Source organism: Dermochelys coriacea, chromosome 7 (assembly GCF_009764565.3).
Source record: "Dermochelys coriacea isolate rDerCor1 chromosome 7, rDerCor1.pri.v4, whole genome shotgun sequence".
Lineage (NCBI taxonomy): Eukaryota > Metazoa > Chordata > Testudines > Dermochelyidae > Dermochelys > Dermochelys coriacea.
The window spans coordinates 15,950,160-15,971,295 of NC_050074.1; the positions used below are offsets into that span (position 1 = coordinate 15,950,160).

General features: G+C 41.8%; 1 protein-coding gene across 3 annotated transcripts in view; it reads left to right on the forward strand.

The window, feature by feature from the left end:
* Positions 1-20,014, forward strand: part of EDEM1 (ER degradation enhancing alpha-mannosidase like protein 1) — a 33,492-nt gene extending 13,478 nt beyond the window's left edge. For 2 of the 3 annotated variants that reach the window (XM_038410367.2, XM_038410368.2), the window contains exons 6-12: positions 170-344; positions 987-1,107; positions 2,035-2,205; positions 2,897-2,970; positions 4,187-4,283; positions 5,773-5,961; positions 6,878-10,435. In XM_038410367.2, the coding sequence (XP_038266295.1) occupies positions 170-344; positions 987-1,107; positions 2,035-2,205; positions 2,897-2,970; positions 4,187-4,283; positions 5,773-5,961; positions 6,878-6,967 (917 nt within the window). In that variant the 3' untranslated portion in view covers positions 6,968-10,435. Of the gene's footprint in view, positions 1-169; positions 345-986; positions 1,108-2,034; positions 2,206-2,896; positions 2,971-4,186; positions 4,284-5,772; positions 5,962-6,877; positions 10,436-17,162; positions 17,167-20,002 lie in introns of those variants that run through there. The other variant, XR_006282563.1, reaches the window with a different exon arrangement.
* Positions 20,015-21,136: the final 1,122 nt, after the last annotated feature.

Here is a 21,136-nt window from a genome sequence, read left to right on the forward strand (position 1 = left end):
ACCTTTTTGGCAATACTTTTTTTCCATAAAGTTATTTTGTAACTTGAATATGTGCAGATCAAGAATTGGAACTTTAAAAATGAGTTGTCGCTTGTGCTTCCAACTAAAATATGCACCAGGAAATGTTTTAGACATAAATCTTTGTCTTTCTGTCTGTCTATCCCTGAAGGAAATGTCGTGAATATTCAAACTGGCCATTGGGTTGGAAAACAAAGTGGCTTAGGCGCGGGTTTGGACTCATTCTATGAGTATCTATTGAAGTCTTACATTCTTTTTGGAGAAAAGGAAGACCTAGAGATGTTCAATGATGCGTATCGAAGTATTCAGAACTACTTAAGAAGAGGGTATGTTTCCCATAGCTATCATTTTCTTAAATTTACAAACGCTCCAGTGCTGGGTGATAAGTTGTATAGTGTCAGCTGCTCTCTTTGGAGAAGCTGTGCTCTCAAAAGAAAAATTTTCCGTGATGGAATTATCTGGCAACTGTTGTTTTTAAATTGGTTTGAAATTTGCACCAATAGTACTCTTATACAGATCAGTTGATGGGGGAGAGGAGAAGAGGAATGATAAATCACTGTACATTTAAACCAGTATTTACTACTTGGGACAGTAGTGAAAAAAGACAAACCATCTCGAGGGAGGGAAGGGTGTATGGGTGGGTGCGAGAGAGAGAAACAGTACTATACTTGCTCGTTTAGGTCCCAGTCTTACCCGTTGTCAGTGGTAAGGCTCCCATTGACGTTGGTGAGATTAGGATTAGGCCCTGAATTTATATAAATAATTATTATTATCTGGGATTAACCCTGTTTTCCTAATAAGGTATAATAACATAGGCTCAAAAAATATTGCACCCCCACATCTGTAGAATGCACTGTTTCTTTGATAGTTGTAAATTATGGCAATGTTGTAAGAATTTAGCATTAATGTGCCTTGTGCTCTCCTGAAAAATGAAACATTCATGTGATGGTGGTGGTGTTGCTTTGCAGACGGGAAGCCTGTAATGAAGGTGAAGGAGACCCTCCTCTCTATGTTAATGTAAATATGTTCAGTGGGCAGCTGATGAACACATGGATTGATTCCCTGCAAGCCTTTTTTCCTGGACTACAGGTAATCTCAATTTTCAGTCTTTTGGAGATGAGGTAGTACAGTGGGTTTGTTTATTAGAGATGTTCGTTCTAAAGCTAGTTCTGGCGCCAAGTGAGAGTGAACCACAGGTACCAGCTTCTTCCTTTCCCTGGGGGTGCTTAACCCCTCCCCCACCCCCCCTCCGCCTCCTCCTGCATGTTGCAGAATAGCTGATCCGCGGTGAGCGGGAGGTGCTGTGTGTGGGGGGGAAGGGGAGGGGTTGATGGTTGGGGCCACCAGTGGGCAGAAGGGGAAGGGAGGAACTGACTGCCAGTGGATGCTAAACGCCCGCTCATTTTTTTTCACGGAGTTGATGCCTTTGTTCTGAACATATCCTAGAGTCCCCTGAAAACCCAGCAACCAGTTTGTCATGGCTGACTGTCTGCAAAAGAGAGAGCCAAGACTAGATAGTAGGGTAACTCTCTGCCTAAGACTGAACTGCATCCACAAAGCGGTGCTGAGAAACTTAGCCTGCATTTCACTAGACTTAAACTATTCCCCAATTTTCAAGAATTAATTCTGTTGCTAATCTTACCATTTAGGTATCTGGGATGTGTTGATGTCAACTCCCTCATGCCAATGTTTCTGGTGTGAATGAAGTAACCGTATGATTCTGCTTTTATGCAGGCCTCTACCCTCTTGAGGCGTATGTTATATCTGGGCATCCAATGCAATATGTGGGATGAAAAGTGAATTACTGTCTTTGCATCCGATGAAGTGAGCTGTAGCTCATGAAAGCTTATGCTCAAATAAATTTGTTAGTCTCTAAGGTGCCACAAGTACTCCTTTTCTTTTTGCGAATACAGACTAACATGGCTGCTACTCTAAAACCTGTCTTTGCATTGTGTTGAATAATGTGGGCATAGTATTTATTACATGCACATGTTTATAGCTATTAATTATTTCTAGGTTTTAATAGGAGATGTGGAAGATGCTATTTGTCTCCATGCCTTTTATTATGCCATATGGAAACGATATGGAGCTCTTCCAGAGAGATATAACTGGCAGTTACAGGCACCAGATGTCCTCTTCTATCCACTGAGGCCAGAGTTGGTGGAATCTACCTATCTTCTTTACCAGGTACTTCTCATTCTTTGAGGATATGGCCTATATAAATGTTTTGGTTTCAGAATTCACCTCTGCTTTTTCTGTTATGTACTTGGTAATGGTCAGGCAGCAAACCTCATGCCAGTCCATCAAAAATATTCTTTTATATAGAAGTGTCCCTAGCTAGCTGTGTTTTAGACACGTAAAACAGTATGTGCTGCTTGCTTTGAAAAGACACTATGCTATAACTCATCTCTAACACACTCCAAATGCCTTCTTTCAGAAGTCATATGTAGCAGATCCTTGAACAAATACTTATATGGCAGAATTAATATTTAAACTTGGTGTGGCAGCTATTACAGTGAAACAGGATCTGTGCAAGGGCATTTAACCACCTCTCCTCTCAGGTTCACTCGGCACAGTTTCTGATTTAGTCCAAAGGCAGCAATAATACTTTTTTAAACCATCAGCTTCTCTCTGCCAGAAAAGATTCCTGCATCTGTTCTTCCAGAGGACAGGCCCAGCAGGACCTTTCCACTGGGGCAAGTTATGAAAAGCCCCAGGAAACAGTGGGGGCACTGAATAGCCTGTCTAGCAATGTCTATCTGGAGAATGTGCTCCACTAAACTCCTTTATAGCTCCAATAAACCCCACCATAATAAATACCAGCTTGACAATATTTTGAATTCCTGACTTTTTTTTTTCCTTTTCTTTCTCTACACAGGCCACAAAGAATCCTTATTACCTTCATGTAGGCATGGATATTCTTCAGAGTCTGGAAAAATATACAAAAGTCAAGTCAGTTTTCAAAGTCCTTACCCTTCTGTCTACTGTCAATGTGTATTTGTTTGTTAAAGACTCTAAATTATCTGAAAATGTAAAGAGGTGATAAATATTTTTTCAGAAAGATGACAAAGTACTTAAGTTACATTTAATAATAAATTCTGGAGGTTTCTTCTTTGAGTCAGCATATATATGTGATTGTCTTCAGGTAGAAATCTGCATCTTCAACTGGGAAGAAATATGCAGGTTGTTTTTTGAATGATTTCTAACTTTATTTATTTTTTTAAACAAAAGATCCTTTCAGTAATGTCTTTTTCTTGATGCTATTTTTTTCTGAGAATTGGGGCAGCTTTTGGCAAATGGGAGGAAACCGATTTACTTAAGTTCTCTTAAGAGGAATATTCCTAACCTCAGATCAATCTCCAGTTTAAGTTTGGACTTAATCAAAATTTAGGTGTTCTCTGATCTAGCCTTTTGGTTTGAGACTACCTCCTTGTCAAAACAAAAGTTACTTTTAAATGGTGCCATTGATGTTAGAGTATGAGCTTGGTACCTATTTTACTGAGGTTATTGCAGGACTCATACAGGAAACTTCAGGTAATAAGGTTTTAGACCTATCTGCTACAATAAATAGTGATGCCAAATGAAACGCTGTGAAATGTAGCTTCTCTGTGTTGCACAGTGACCCTAGATTATCTTTCACTTGCACATTTTTAGGCACAGAATTTGTTCTTTATTACTTTTGAAAAGTCATCCAACCACCAAATATTTGTTCAAAACTTGTAAAATATAACTGCAGCTAGAGTACTAGGCTGGATGACAACTGCCTTTATGTATTCCTAATGATACCTCAAGTTGTGGCTATAAGGATATTGTTGGCAGCCCTCCTCAGTTTACCAGAGAAATTGTTAAACTGTGAAGTCATAGATCAGGACTCTGGTCAGAGAATGGCCATACAATCTGGATTCTTGCTACAAGTACTGTATGTTATATTGCAGTGGTTATTCCAATACATGTGTCTTAGGGTAGTACTGTATAACAAAATTTGTGGCTTAGATATTTGCTAGTACTGTTATTTATGAACTATCTTTTTAAAGTGTGAGATGTCTCATCTTATTTTAATTTTTACTTCAACCCATGTTTGGCATTTGGTCTGAATGAAGTTAGGAATGTGTTTTGTTCCTTAATGTCAAATGGGATGGAAATAAATCCAAACTAAATTTAATTTTAGATGTGGCTATGCTACATTGCATCATGTCATAGAGAAGTCAAAAGAGGACCGGATGGAGAGCTTCTTTCTCAGTGAAACATGTAAATATTTGTATCTGGTATGTATTTACTTTTATCACCACCACCAAAAAAACTTGAACTTTATATTACAGGGAAGAAGCTTCTTTGTAGGGACTGCAGGCAAGCAACACCAATAATAATAGAAGTGCAGGATTGGAAGGGCCCTTAAGAGGCCATGAAACCTATCCCCCTTCCTCCCTCGCTGAGGCAGGATTAAGTATTCTTGGACCAGTGGTCACCAACCAGTTGATTGCGATTGCCGGTGGTGTAGCATGGCTGCTGCTAAGGCAGACTCTCTACCCTGGCCCCACGCCACTCCTGGAAGTGGCCAGCATGGCCCTGGGGGTGAGAGTCTCCCTCTGTGCGCTGCTCCTGCCTGCAGGCATCGCCCCCAGGGCTCCCATTGGCCGGGAGAGCTGCGGGGATGGTGCTTGCAGAGAGGGGGCGCATTGGCCTGTTCTGGGAGCAGTGTGGGGCCGGGGTAGGGAGGGAGCCTGTCTTAGCCTCATTGCGCCCACCGCTGACTGGGAGCCATCAGAGCTAAGTGCTGTGCGGCAGGAGGCCGCACCCCAGCCCTGAGCTCCCTCCCAGAGCCAGCACCCCATACTCCCTCCTGCACCCCAAGCCCCACCCAGAGCCTCCTCCCGGAGCCAGCACCCCAAATCCTCTCCTGCATCCCAATACTCTGGCCCAGCCCTGACCACCTCCCACAGCCAGCACCCCATACCCCCTCTAGCGCCCCAATACTCTGCCCCAGCCCGGAACCCCCTCCTGTGCCCCAATCCCTAGGCTCAGCCCAGAGCCCCCCGACACTGCGAACCCCTCGGCCCCAGCCCAGAGCCCGCTCCCTCTCCCAAACCCCAATCTCTTATCCCAGCCTAGTGAAAGTGAGTGAGGGTGGGGGAGAGCGAGTGACTGGGGGGGGGAATGGAGTGAGCGGGGAGGGGCTTTGGGGAAGTGGGCCGGCCACAGAATGGATCCTGGGTTGCCCTTACGTTCCAAAAGTGATCTTGAGCGTTAAAAGGTTGGAGACCACTGTCCTAGACCATCCCTGACAGCTGCTTGTCTAACCTGTTCTTAAGATTGTCCAGTGACATAGATTGCACAAAGCTGGAGGGGAAGGGAAAGGCTGGCTGCCATAATGATTCATGTTATAAACTTTTGAATTCCTCAGAAAAATATCTTTAGTCTGCACACTTCATGTAAGCACTTAATTTAGTGCAAAATGAATGCTTAAAGTATTCAGCTCTCGTACTGAGTTGTCCTCTTCTAACTACCACCAATTTTTCTGCTTTTAGAATTACCAACAAAAACCAAAAAAACCCCTAAAATTATAGTTTCCTTTTACTCTGATGGAAATCTGTGCCTCCAATCTCAAAAAATCTGACAAGATTGTTTGGTGTACTGACTTGTTTGATGTCATGTTGAATTATTGCGTATGCATTTGATGAACGTCCTGATAACAAACATGAGTTTCATTAGATGGATAGCGTCATGCTTTATCTCTTTCCCCTGCCTCTTGTTTAGTTGTTTGATGAAGAGAATCCAGTGCACAAATCTGGAAATAAATATATGTTTACTACTGAGGGGCACATTGTGTCTGTGGATAAACGTTTTCGTGACTCACTTTGGCAAGATAACTTCCCTGAAGAAGAGGAAAGGAATGCAGAAAAACTAAAGCCTAACGAATTAAAAGCCATGAACTCCAGTTCTAACGTAAGCAGTATATAAAGTGTCTCCGGCTGTGTGGTTGGAGAAAGGGGTGGTGGACTATTATGCCTTGACAGATCGGGGAGAGGAAAGCAACTTTGAAGTGGTAATGAACTTTGTGCAGCAAACTTATATTCAGATGTTTAAAAAATACTGAACCATCTCAAGACTTTTGAAAATTAGAGTGAATGCCTATCGGAATGGATCTGGATGGCTTGGAATACAGGAAATGGCACAACCTGTCAAATCCTAGGTCCCTTGCTCCAACTGTCCTCTCTTCCATAGTAATTGAAAATAATTGTCATCTGATTGTTAGGGGATGTGCCCAGAGTAAATTGGTGCCCTCCATTCATTTCCTAGAGCTTTGTGCATTGCCCAGCCTCCAGCTCAGACTCAGACTTTAAAGCCAGAAGGGACCATCCTGATCATCTAGTCTGACCTCTTGCTGTTGTAGGCCACAAAACTCACCCATCCACTCCTCTCATAGACCCCCTAACCTCTGACTGAGTTACTGAAGTCTTTAAATTGTGACTTGAGGACTTTAAGTGGTAGATTCTTGGTAACTTGCTCTAGTTCAAACTTGCAAGTGACCTGTGCTCCTCCGTGCTGCAGCATGTGAGAAGCTCCAAATACAAACCAAGAGAGCACGACTTGTTGTGAAGTTTGCCTAAGATAGAATGTGTGGGGTATTAATCAAGGTTCAGAAGGGTGGGCGAGTGAGGCCCCAAACGCTACCAGGCACGGCAGTACGTACTGCCACAAGTAATCCTGCTGGTCAGTGAGACCACTGCATCTGGTGCTAAGCTCTACACTTGGTAGTGTTTGCAGGGCAGTGCCTGAGATTGTAACACTGTAGTACGAAGAATGTACATGATTGATTATACAGGTTTTTGAATTATATGATTTGTTGCTTTGTTCGCAGTGCAATAGGGTTCCTGATGAGAGAAGATATTTGTTGCCGCTGAAGAGTATTTACATGAGACAGATTGATCAAATGGTGGGTTTGATCTGAATTTGTTCTTCAGAGTAATGCTTCATAATATGCAAAGAGGAACATGGACTTGGATTCTGATACAAATATCTACAACTGTACACCTGTGATGCGTCCTTACATACACTGAGTCACTTAAATAGCCACTATGTTTCTTAAGGATTTAACTATAAAGTATAATCGTCTTCTAAAGTGAAATGTTGTAAAGCAATGGGAACTCTGAATACAATTTGATCAGAGTTCTGTCCTGATTAAATTTCATACAGCAAAGCTTGTATTGCAAATGAAGGCTGGATAATCTTGGACTACAATTTGTTTTTTAATTTAAAAAAGCAACTGGCATGTGCCATGAAAATAATTTTGCTACCTTTTTGTAGCTGTATTGTAAATGATGTTCCTCTGGAAAAAGTTTAGTATCTAAGTTGAAAATGTTTTGGAGTTTTGATGGAAAGGAAAGGGAATGTGCAATTTTATCACCAAATTTAATCATTTGGATTGTTCAGACTAGCAATAACAATGCTATTTGTTCCTCAGGTAGAAATATTTGTAGTGGGTTTTGGTTGAAACAAAGTTTTGTTTAGAATAACAGCTTTGAGAGGCAACTCCTAGTCATAAAAGAAAAGTTCTCAGTACAGTCGTGAGATGATTAAAACAGTGTTCTTAACATGAACATGAATTGCACATTCACAAAAGCAGACTAGCTATAGAAATCAATAATTTAAGAACAAGGTGCCTTTGTAGGGAAAATGCACAAGCCACTCTGAACTCTCTGAGCTGCTCACCTTGTATTGCTTAGTTGAACAGATTTTCAAAATATTCTGTCGGTTATTTCTGTCATGTACCTAATCTAATGCCTTTTGTAAAGAGGTCCTGAAGAAGTATACAATTATCTGACAATATGAAAACAAAGTAATTATAGTGTTGATAGTGCTTTTGGGGTTAGTGCCTTAATAAGCTTACCTTCCCTCATGAAAAAACCTGAGCTTTTCTTTGAGTCGGAATATATTTTTGTTAAATTGAATCAGTTACTTCTGGAGTGCCTTTGTCATACAATGTTGAGTCCCAAAGAAACTGAAGTTGGTATTTTAAATACTGGAAGGATGTTGCCTATTATGCATATCCCAAAGAATGTTGAATTCTTTACACCTTTTTTTCTGTGAATTCAGTCAAATATTGTACTGTACATGCTGATGGGTGTTGCCATGGTAGAGGAATTCATACAGAGCCTACAGCATGCTGAGATCCCTCAATCGAAAACAGTAGCAGTGGAGTGCATTCTTCAACTTTCAGGAGGTACACAGCACTTCACAGGTTAGGCCCATAGTGGCTAGTAACACTGAGCTCAATCTTGCCCTGTGAAAGTCCCTTTTGGGCCTCCATGATGAGTGGTGGGGGGGTGGGAAGGAAGAGTGGAAAACTGGCTGGTTGCCACCTGCCCCTCAGCTGCACCAAGGGCAGCTCGGGCATGCTTGAGGATTACTGTGTGAATACTTGGGAAGAAAGCAAGTGAATTTGGGACAGTTTGTCATGGACGGAACAAAGCCCTTCAACTGAGACTGAAACAACTTATTTTAAGGGTTACTATTTTTAGTGCTTCTCATCAGTTAAATCTGTATTTTAAAATCTCTTTTAGACTGCAGTTAAAATGTATTCAGCTACCACGTTGTTTCCTACTTTTAAGTAGAGCTAAAACTTAAATAGGAATTTCAAAGTAACAGAGCCAAACTTAATGTGTATGTATATACAGATCATCTTAGTCTTATGACAGAAATCTAGTTCTTCATAAGCCATATGTTGCTTTCATAAAACATTTCTAACAAACGTGATGAAGTCCATGTATTTGAGACGCATGCTTAACTTAGTATTCAGATGCATCTCAGGGACCTCCAACTAGACTTTTCTGTTCTTACTAACATTTATCATGTATTCAGGAATCAAAATCTTGTCTTCCTATTTTTACCTGGTAACTTTTGAGGATGGGGGAGGAGAGGGCGACCTATGACAGGTAGCAGATATAAAGTTCCCAAAACATGTGTATAAGGGTCTGGTGCCTTTTTGAAGCTAGATGCATCCTGAGCTAAAATGTATTTTTTCTTAATTATGTTTCAAAACTATTACTGGAATATTTCATAGTCACTTCAGTGCCTATTTTAAAGCAAAACATGCTTCCAAGGTGTTATGATCCAAAGATATATTAGAGGAATGCCGGTGACACAATCTTAACTGGGGATGCCAGTCAGCCTCAGTTGCTAATTTGAGTGCAAAGGGTATTATGGAAGAAGCCTATTCTGTCTACTGGGGAAGGCATAAAGCAAAAATATCTGGGCATTCCAAGATGCTGCTACCTGGGCCAAGTCTCTTATTAGCTGGTGATTTGAATTGAGAAATTTTAATAAAGTTAGTAATGTGAAAAGAAACCTACACAGAGCCTCCAAAACGTGCAGCTTACAATTTATTGTAAACAATTAGTTCATGCCAACAGGTATCCTGATGACTTCTTCTGCTGACAGTAAAACCTCCCTGATCCTCAGCTGAGCCCTTTGAACACCCATTATATGCCCTGCTATTTACAGTCGTGTTTGTGCCTTCTGAAAAATTGAGCTGAAACGCAAGTTCCGGTTGGGGGTTAAGTAAAAGTATTATTGTTAAATTTGGGTAATTCTCAAAAGACCAGTTGGTTTAACCAGGCTGTACAATTTTTATTTTTCTCAAGTTTTTAATTTTCAGATTATATTTTTTTCATTTTTATGTGAATTGCCAAAATTAGACTGACATTCTTGAGTTGCGGAATTGGTCCAGTGTGAGCAGAGGTAGTGCAGGCTTCTCCGCTCTGTCCAGCTGGTGTGCCTCAGCCTATATTAGATGAATAAATTGTATCTAGTACTGAGAAGAGTTGGCTCTCCAGGCCTTTTCAGTGCTTGTTGTCCCAGAGCACTAGCCACAATGCCAAATGGGATATAGTCACCTGTCTGCTAGAAACAGGGCTGAAGTCACCAATTTGCTTTTCGTAATCGCCTAATAGCCATCATTCCATAGTAATAAACTCGGGTTGCTGTGGTACTGGATTTAATCTGGTGACCTGAAGGTGAAAGACAGTCTCCTCAAATGATCCAATTTCTCCCTCTTCTTTCACCCCCCTTCTTAAAAGTATTTTTGAAATAAAACATGTCAAAACACAGGCCATGTCTTATGTTTTGTGCACTAGTGTGAAAATCTATTTTTAATTAAGTATTAGAGCCAAGTTGAAAACACTGCTGGGATGACTTGCTTATACTTATAATGTTGTACGTCTCAGTGTAATGTGCAATATAATTTTTCTAATTAAAATTGCATTGTATGTATGTTTAATTGTTGTAAAATGTATTTAACTGGGGGAGGGGAAAGACTTGTAAAAGGATCAAATGTTCTTTTATAAATGTCCTAAGATATTTTTGTCAAAATTGCTTAAAGTAAGGTTTTACAAATTTTATATTAAAAAGCTATCTTCGACCTTTCTGTTTTTGTTTTTGTTTTCCTCTTCCTCTGAAGGGGAATGTAAGAGGTTTTAACAGTGTAACTTTGGGAGTCCCATGGTGCAGTTGTCAGATTACACATCTTCATTTTTTAATGGACTATGTAGTCTGTACATTTCATCCCCCATGCTGTATACCTTCAAAAGTCTTGCTTAGTTGTTGGCTGAGAAGGCTGGACTAGGTTATGAAGTGGGAGTTTTCTGTAATATTTTTATTAAGCTGATGTATGCCTCAGTTTCCCCTATAGTTTGCAAGGCTACCCAGTAGGCAGGGAGGGCATTAGGTAAAGGACAGTTTGCTCTCAGGACAGGCTAAGAGAAATAGATGTGAATGTTTACTAGCTGTCTGAGCTTGAAAGGATCATTGATACGAGGAAGGTCTCAGCCAGTCTTTTTTCAGAGGAGAATTTGAGAAGACAATGGCAAATCCAATCTCCAGGACACTGGGCATTGGTTGTTAGGTGTCAGAGGACAAACAATTGGGAAGATGTGAGGTCGGAGGGGGATAAGGGTTGGTTGCAGGAGGGACTTGAGCTATACTTTAATCTTCATTTCTCTGTGCTAGCCCAAGGACTTCCTAGGCTGTGTTTCAATTGACTAATAAACCTGACACTTTTGACGATGCTATTTGAATATCACTGCAACTGCTTGGTGAGGTACATTAATCCCTGAAGAGTACACGAGTCTCTACCAGGAGTCTGTCTTAGCGGGACTTGTTGAACAGAGCTCACGGTGTGAAGCAGCGGAGTACTGAAGCCCCAGAGATTGTCTAAAGAGGCGATGAGGCTACATGCATTACCCAGTGAAGGAAAAGCGTAACATCCCTTGGGCTGGGGTCTGGCGCATTGAAGGGGCTCTTCCTAGAGACTTTGAAAGCTGGGGGCATAGCCCTGATCCGGTGGATCTGTGATGCAGGTAAAATCAATAGAAATATACTAAAAGCCCCCATACAGGGAGAGCTGTAGGTCTTGTTAGTCTCTTGTGATAACATTCACACCCTCTTAGACAATATGAACAAAGGGAAGCACAGAACGGCTATTTCTGCTGCCACCAGTGTTGGGAAAAATGAAAAGCTTGTGAAAGTTCTCGCAGCACAGAGGAAAAATTTAGAAAAAAATATTTTTTTCTATATTGCAGTTTCCCTTAGCTTGCCAGGTGTCTGAACTAGTGTTACCAGCTGTAGCCTCTCAGGTATAAAAATGCCAATAATGAGCATATTCCTCCTGTCCCATACGGGATTCATGTTGGGGGTGGAGGAGAAGTATGTTTAAGGAATTGTTTCATATTGTAAATTTAACCACAGATCAAGTTCCTTTAGTCTGCCATGAGAGTGCAGCCATCTAATCTCTGGCCAGTGTTCTGCCCTCCTACAGTCAAAGAGCCTGCTATCATCCTTGCTTTCTTAACAAGCTGAGTGCATTGAGACCTGAGTTTTTCTGGGGAAAGGGAGTGGCTTAAACCAAATCTTGTATCTTCCATTTGCCTATGGGAAAAGGCAGCCTTTTCTGCATGTTCCTGCTTGCCTTCCTTTCCTGGGCTATACCTTGCTTCCACTGCTTTGGTGTGCTTCTCCCTCCTGCACTCTCCTTTTCTATCAGTTGCTATGGTTGGGTCCCAATGCAAAACTATAGTAGGGTGTGTTGGCAGAGGAGCCCTTCTATGTCATACAGGGCTGTTGCTCTCAATAGTTTAATAGGCAGCAGGTTTAAAACAAAAAGGAAGTATTTCACACACGGTACAGTCAACCTGAGGAACTCCTTGCTAGAGGATGTTGTGAAGGACAAGACTATACCAGGGTTAAAAAAAACTAGATGAGTTCATGGAGGATAGGTCCATCAATGGCTAGTAGGCAGGGATGGTGTCCCTAGCCTCTGTTTGCCAGAAGCGGGGAATGGGTGACAGGATGGATGGTTACCTGTTCTGTTCATCCCCTCTGGAACACATGGCATTGGCCACTGTCAGAAGCTAGGATACTGGGCTCAGTGGACCTTTGCTCTTCCAGTATGGCCGTTCTTATGTTATTAGTTGTAGGCCCTTTAATGAGTGCACCTTTCTTGCCTTCCTCAGCAAGCTCTTTCCGCACTCCGCTGCCTGCAGCAGGCTATTACTGAAGATGTGGGACAGCTCCCAAGCATGATAGCTGGGAAGAGAGAATGAATGCAAGTGGGTGGGGTTTCTGTAGTGATTCTGTTTTTTCTCCCTCCTACCTGTCCTGAAGACTGCATCCTATCCCCTTAGACACAGAGCTGGTCATGATGACCCCTGTATTTGTGACCTTCAGCCTCTTTTCATCACAGCTCATCAAGGCCTAAAACGGTGCAACCTGAAAAAGCTTAGCAAGTCAGGCTGCTGTTTGCACTTCTCCCCACCCACATTCTGCTCTCTGTGCTTTCTCCCTATTGAATAGAGTCCAGTTCCAGGTCTGTCTGATATTCAAAGCCTCTGTGGGATTCATCAAACTTATAGGAAAGAATGCCATAACATTTCACAACCCTGACCTTCCACTGGAGCCATGAAATTCTTTTGAGAACAGGAATCCTGTGAGTGCAAGTGACAGGATTTTCCCAGGTGCTGGATCTACACTGTGGAACTTGCTTCTGCAAGAGCTAAGAATAACCATGTCCTTTTGTAGCATTCAGACCTAAAGATAAAACCTATTTCTTTGATGTAGCTTTCCTTATTTGCTATACCCACCCCACAGCAAGCCGTACAAACATAATCAACTAAAAAGCCCTATTAAACCAATCAAGCTGTTTCCTCTTAAGAAGGGACCTAAATATTTGTAAATTTTTTTATGATAGGGAGGGAGGAGGAAATGCCATGGGGTCATATAAGTATCTTGACAGACTACAGCTGCTTTGAGGCTGAATTCTGGAAAAATCAAGGCTCAAACTGGGCTGATGCACACCATATGCCTACTGGAACCACTCCAGTGTATCAGCTACCTTGCCCTGTCACCTTCCTTCTGTGATAGCTAGTGATGTTCTACTCAAAAGTGCGGTTGCTGACCTGGGGTATTAAAGCTTCATCTCAGGCAGCTGTTGTAGCTCCTGGAGCAGTAGAATCACCTGGCACCGTTAATTATGGGAGGAGAGAATGAGCAGCAGCTGCCCCTGTTTCCACAGACTCCTGATTGACTAGCTGTAGCTGTTGCTCCTGGCCAGGGTAGGGGTCTGGTCCTTCCCTTGTTGTAGCCCACGCTGCTGTTTTCTAGCTGGTAGTGAAGAACTCCAGGCTGCTTCTCTATCCCAAGAGGCAGAAGTGGGCTGGGCTGGAGAGTGGCTTGGCCAGGGGTGGAGGTGTACTATTGCAGGCCGAGGACAGTGTTGAGAACGTAACTGGGGTGAGTACTCTCGCTTGTTGTTTCCTGTTGTGAAACCTGAATTCACTTACCCAAAGTTATACTAAGCAGAACCTAGTGCATGCTGGGAATTTAGCTTTCAAAACTGGACTTTGTTGCTGTGTTCCCAGATGGTTTGAGTCCTTTAGTCTGGGCTAAGGTGATTGGAAAGGGCCGTTATGAACAGCATGGGGCCATTGCCCATGGTCTCTGAAATATAAGATTCAGAATAGTCCTGAAGCAAGGCTTGGTCTTTACTTTTTGTTTGTTCACTCTGTAGCCTTCTCTGCTTTTTATTATCTGCGCTGTGGACCTGATCCAAATCCCACTGAAATCAATGGGGAACTTTCCATTAGCTTCAGTGGGCTTTGGATGAGGCCTCAGGTTACAGATCTGTTGAACATAAAGTCTATCAAGCCTCAGGCTATTGCATTGGGATTTTGCAATGTACCTTAGATGGTCCAGGATTTTGTCTTTGCCTGCTCATCTAATACCATCGCTTCTTACTTTAGACAACTAGATCTCTCTTCAGATCCACTTCCAAACTGAATTTAGCAGGGCCAAAAATTTTGTCAGCTTGAAGAAAAGAACATTAACCCGGGTCTGACATCCTTCAGATATGACACTCACCTATCAATTGCCCAGAAAAAAAGCACTTGTTCACCCCCGTCACACCCCACTTCTTTTCCTTATCTTTTTTAAAAAATCTGTGCTTTGAAAGTAAGTGATTTGTCAAACTGTATAGCTTTGTAAGAAGGCTGAGTTTTTTGAATATAGCTCCTGCTAATATTTCCGCTATTTAGGAAAAAACATAAGAAAGAAAAGCTGGTTTTCTAGCTTGCAATTTCTTGGAGATTGGAGAAAATGAAGGCCACATGTGGTAAAGGAGTTTGGCCCAGACTTTAGAAGTATTTAGGCATTGCTGTGCTCAGTGTTGCAACACCTAATTGCTTTAGGAGCCTAAATGTCATTTTCAAAATGGATTTAGGCATTTATGAGCCAAAATCCCATTGACAGTTGATGAAATTCTGGCTCCAAAGTGCTTAAATTCATTTTGAAAATGATTTAGGCAATGATGAGCCCAGCAATGTCTAAATGACTTTAAAATCTGGACCTTAAAGCCTTACAACATGAGAGAGAACCTCTAAAGCTTTGGGAGTGTTAAGTGAATATTTTCTCAAACTATCCCCATTTATGAGCCAATAAAATCAGAGTGAATACAGAAAAGGGATAAGATTTTTCAGGTGGCCTATTTTCTAGTCTATTACATTTAGCATTAATGTTGTAGATGCGATGTGCTTCCACAAGAGACCACTCTTGCTTCACTGTTTGAAACCTTGCTGTGCTTCAGACATGCGGGGCGGGGGGGGGGAGAACCAATTGTAATAATATCTTTTAAGCTGAGTGTTTGGAAGCATAATTTCATGGGTTTCATGAGCCTTTCTTTTTCTCCAAGTGGGTCTGTGCAAGGAGCTACAAAAGCTAAAATGTAAATAGTCAGCTGTTGACAGACTGCGAGCCGTGTGGTCTCACTGGAGGATTTGGCCCTATATGAAAGATTGCTCCCCTTAATTGGTAACAGTGTTTTATCTAAAGAGAGGTCAGAAACTATTCTCCAAAAGCTGTTTCCTATTGCTGCTCTTTGGCTTGTTCATCACTTCAACTGATCAGAGGGGCATTTGGTTGTAAAGATCAGATCGGAATAACATCTGTTTTCAAAGGTAAGGGAATTTTGTTGCCTTGAATGTCACTTGGCTACAGGTAAAGAATATTGCAACTTATGGGCATGCGCACTGGAATCCATTATAACCTTATTGACGTGTCTTGGAAATGAGATGCTTAACGTAACTCAATTTCTCTTTCCAAGATGGTAGACATGAGGGTTTCACACCCATTTTAAGGGAACATAAGTCACTGACTTCAGTAGAATTACTCCTGCTTTACCTTGGTGTCAGTGAAAAATTAAGCTAATTGAATCTGTTGATGGGTCTGATTTGAGGAGTTTGCTGTTCTATGGACTAGGAGGTAGCAACTATAACTGTCAAAATGGAGATTGCTGAAACTAGGCTGAAACCCCTACAGCAAGATGAAGCTATATCTGGATGATTGTAGGTCATTCTTATGTACTCGCACGTGCTGCTGTGGTCTAAGAAGCAATTTGTGGGGAGGAGATATAATTGATTAAATGGATTGAAGCCACTGTAAAAATGATTCAAATGGGTTTTGTGTATGTCAAAATACTACGCAAGCTGAGGGACATGGCTGTTAGTGCTGATGAATGTTTGAAATAAAATGTCATCCCTAGCGTTAGTAATTCTGCTAACGTGGATTATAATTGCAGTCTGTTAGAGCGGCTCATGGGAGCCTGGCTTGTAAATCTCAGCTGGAGCAAAGGGGGGGGGCAAATTGCCTGTGCCTGTCAAAACCATCATTCTACGGACAAATGCTAATAGCAGAGCGTTTACGCCAAGCCCTCAAAAAGTCAGTGGGGTTCTGGCAGATTTTTTGCCTCGGGCACGTTCATTTACTGTCAGTCAAAGTGTTGGGTGCATACTGTACCTTTCTATACCAACCGTAATTGGCTGAGATATCCTGGCTTAATGGGAGGTGGAAGCAAGTCAAATGCATTAACCTTGTACAAGATGACAGGCCCCTAGCCACAAAGGTACTTAGGCACCTGTGTCTGTGATTTTAGGTGCGTAAATCACAGTTTTAGGCTCCACTGTGATCTACTGTTGAACACTGTAGATGCTTAAATTCACTTGGTGCCTACATTTTCAGGGAAAAAGTTCCCTTAATGCCTAAGTTTCTGCCTCTGGGCACGTGCACTGATGTCTCACTCTAGCTGTCGGAATACCTATCTCATGCCTAAGCCCCAGAGCGATCCACAATAGGGGAAGAGAGGCATTCAATCACCTACATCACTTGTAGGGACAAGTCTGGTAGGTGTGTTCAAAAGCTATCTACTGAATCTGGTCCCATTCAAAAGCTGCCACCAGGTGGTGACAATGGTGCTGGTGCCGCCAACCTTAGAACTTTTAGCATATTGGTTAGAGCACTTAACCCTAACCATTGGATTTTAGAGTCATTCTCACTCTTGCTGTCTCTTTCTCTGGCCCAATGAGTAGTGTCTTCCTCTCCTGCTTATTCAGTTCCCCTATTACTCATACGATCATGAAGGCCTCTTGGCTGAGGTGAGCCAAATCCTCTTTAGCTAAACTGGGACTATTGCTATCACTTTTTTTTTTTTTTTTTTTTAACTAGTGAAGGCACAGTCTTAAAGGAAGGATAAAGAGCCCAGTAAGAGTTAAAACTCCTTTTATTACCAGCTATTCAGGGCTTCCTCACCTCTTTGAAGGTGGTAGGTTTGTGCTGGTGCTGCAGGAGGGAGGATTATGTGCATAAGGGTTAAGTATAATTATTATCAAGTGAAAGTAAGCAAGCATTTAATTGTTGTAAATACAACACCTAGAGAGAGCAGCTGATTTTGTACAAAGGCGGCAGTGGAGTTCTCATCATAACTAAAGAGAGGCCACTTGAAATGCTAGCTTGCATACGCTGAGGCCTATGTGAGAATCGCAATGCTCTGTAGAGGGCAAGCTTGAAGTCGAGGATTCCATAAAACAATGTGGCATCTCCAGTGCATTTTTATCCAGCCAGCAGAAAGGCTCACTTGTGACTTATCAAAGAGCTGACAGGCCATGGCTTGGATGGATTTATTTACAATGAGCAGCGAAGGGTACTTCATTATATTTCGCTACTATACCGGGATTACTAATAGATAATAGAGCTCTGAGGCATTTGATGCAATAGAGTACACTGCTGCATGGCAACATTTTACCTGTCCTGGAATTTCCAGAGCTGCAAGTGCCAACAACAGACTACCTTTTTTCACTGGTGAATTTACAATATTATCCGAGCCCCCTCCCATATTGTTGAGATCAGTTACTTCTCTGGGAGTCAGGTTTTTTCCTTTCTTCCTTTTTCCTAATCTATCTTAACTGGACCCAGGAGCCCCTGAGGATGTCATCAAGGCATCATCAGTTGTGGTGTCAATAGGACCTGGTTGAACCCAGGTGATTATTTAATGGCTAGGAGGGAGTTGCTGGTTCAGAGTTTCATCCATCCCAAACACCACCTTTACGTTTGACATGAAAGATAGACCTGATTTTGTGACTTTAATGGGATTTGACCATAGATGAGAATAGAGAGGCTTGGATTGCTGCTGTTGTGTTTTAGTGCAACTGCATAAATGAAAGAGTTGAGGTCTGACAGCCGTTAGAGGAAAGAGAAATTAGAAACGTCAGTCTCTCTCGTTCAAGAGAGAACACATGTAATATTTTTCTCGCTCGGACTCATTGTTACAGTTTCTGAAACTGCAATACATCCTTCCAGAAATAGAAGTGATCGCTGTCCAGACAGCTTTATGACTGCCCCAGACAGATGTCATCGTCTGCTGTTTAATAGATGCCTTGGTGAACCCAGTTCAAGCCACCTGATGGCAGCTTTTAATATGGAAGGGGAGAATCTGTTTCTCTGTGTGACCTTAATTCTCTTTAGTGGCTTCAGTGTTATAGCTATAGCGTTATAGCTAGAATGAAAGTACCACTTGTTGCTAGTGGGGTCCCATCTGCCTCAATCCAGGGGCTTCTCATGGATACCTGTGTGTGTGTTTTATGAGACTTCTGGGATCTGGGAGCTGGAATTAAATGGTGTGTGTATGACTGGGGAGGGGATTAGAAATTAAGGAGCACTGATGTATGGGGAATTGAGCTTTCCTCGGCCAATCTCCATGACTATATCCATGATACGTCTGTCATGTGACCTACATCAAATTATATATAAAATGTCAGAAGAACAAATTATCTGTAACCAGTGATGAGATTCCAAGAGCTGAAGAACCGGCTCCTTCAGTCACTCTGGGTCTTTGGCGGCACTGAAGGACCCGCCACCGATGTGCTGCTGAAGACGTGGAGCGCCGCCGGGTGAGTAAAAATTCAAAGGGATTTTCAGGGGAGCCTCCCCAACCGAGAGCTCAGGCGAGCCAGACGGGACGGTCCCGCGGGCCGGAGTTTGTCCATCCCTTTAACAACCGGTTCTAAACCGGCTTCAAAATTTAACAACTGGTTCGCGCGAACCGACTCCAGCTCACCACGGTCTATAAATTAAATAAGGATTTCAGCAGCATACAGCTCAGCCTTCCATTTCAATAGCTTATTGCTAGTAATCCCCCTTGCATCGGCAGCAATACAACTGAATACAATAAAATAAACTCCTTTATCACCAAGTTTCCTCATGAGCTCCTGGCATATAAAGTGTCATGATGGAAACAAGATCCAGGTGAAATTGCAGTGTCTTCTCTGATCCAGCAAGTACCTTCTTCCCCAGGAGTCTGTCTCTCCAGGAAATCAGGAAAGTAATCACTGGCTATTTCAATCTGAATTTTGCAAGTGACCATGTGTGCCATCCACCTTCTGTTTTGTATGGCTTGACCAGGTGGCTGCATGAATTATCATGGCAAGGGGAATACAGGGCCTGATCCAAAGGCTGCAGAAGTCAATTGAAGGGCTCCCATTTATTTCAGTGGGCCTAATTCCACTGAAGCACAGTTGGACTCACTAGGGAGGTTTATTGTTTCTGACGAAGGTCTGTAGTATAGACATGGACTGAGTCTGCAGCAGTGTCACTAAATGTGGTTAATTCTCAGGTGGGTTTCAAACAGTATGTCTGTCTCTGGGAGGAAATACCAGCCTCATTGATACAAAAGGGCTTGTGTGAGGTACTACTCTCAAAGCCACCTGAGCTGACCTAGAAAACTACTCTGAGCTTAATAAAAGCATTAATGAACTGCCCAGGGTGTGTGTGGTGGATCACTTGAACACGGTTGGCTCCCATGTAGGAATCTTTCCCACCTCACCCATTTCAATCTGATCCCTTTGGATTTTTGATCTTGTATTTGTACTTTTTAATTGTCCTGTGCCTGAAGTGGTCTCTCAGCATCGTGAGTGCTTTGAGGTACTATTGCTGATTGTCTTGAGTCTCAGACTTCCTTTTTGGCAGGGCAGTGGCTTGCCATCCAACCTTTTCAAATGAGTTCATACACTGTAAAATCTTTCTCTCAGGTCCTTATCTAGCCCCCATTGCCATAATATCTGAGCTCTTCATTGTCTTCATTGTGTATTTTTGCTCAATATCACCCTGCGAGGTAGGGAAATGCTATTATCCCCATTGACAAATGTGGGGAACTGAGGCCCAGATCTTCATAGGTACTTAACTACCTATGACTATCTGGGCCTGAGAGATTGCGTGACCTACCCAAGGTCAGACAGGAAATCTATGGTGGAGCCGGGAATTAAACCTGGTTCTAACCACTGGACCATACTTCCTTCCATTGACTTAAATGGGAGAAGAGTTAGGCCAACACTGAGAGCATTGGAAAACTCCATAGTTTTCACATTTTTTATAAAATAATGGGTCAGCATCATTCCTTTGAACAGCTTGGTGTATTCTCATATTATGAACAGCACTGAGATATATTCCATCTCTATATTGCAACCTTAGCTATAACTATAAACCGAAAGGATATTTAAAACCGTCATTTCAGCCAACACTGTAAATTAAAAAAAATAAAGAAGCATACTAAATATATTGCTATTAAGTGCGACATTTCAGTCTGCAAAAAGAGCAATTAAAGTCTGCATGGAGAACTCTAATAATGTGTGTGGGAGAAGATATTGACATACCTGTTTGCAAACTTATCTTTTGAGAACATTGTTACAAGTTTCTGGAGCCAAATGAAAATAGATTAAAAACAAGCCATTTACCTACCGTAGCAGACCAGCATACAACCTTAAAAAGCAGTTAGAAAATAATCAAGATCTTCCTTTATTATTTTTTAAATAATTAAAATTTATCTCCATCTTAAGGCCCAAAGGATTTTACAATACTTGCAAGCTGGATGCCATTAATTTTTCATAATGTTCATTTATTGTAATATGGTTTTCTTAACACTAATAGTTCTTGAAAAGTACCATGTTCTAAAATTAATTATCTTCATCATGTAACAGCAGCTGTGGCAATATGGCATTCCATGTTTGTGTCAAAGAACTGCATTTGTTTAACCTCAAGTGAAATAAAAAACTAGAGGGTTTGAAAAATCTTTCCAGTTTTTTGCCCCCTTTACAGCAGAGATTGATTTTTTTAAATCATGCTTGGGGCACGGGGGAGGACTTTATTTTTACTTCAAAAGGAGATTTAAAATAAGCATTTTTAATAGAACAAACAGTCCCCATACTTTGAGATGCATCTAAATGAAAAACAAATTATACAATAGCTATTG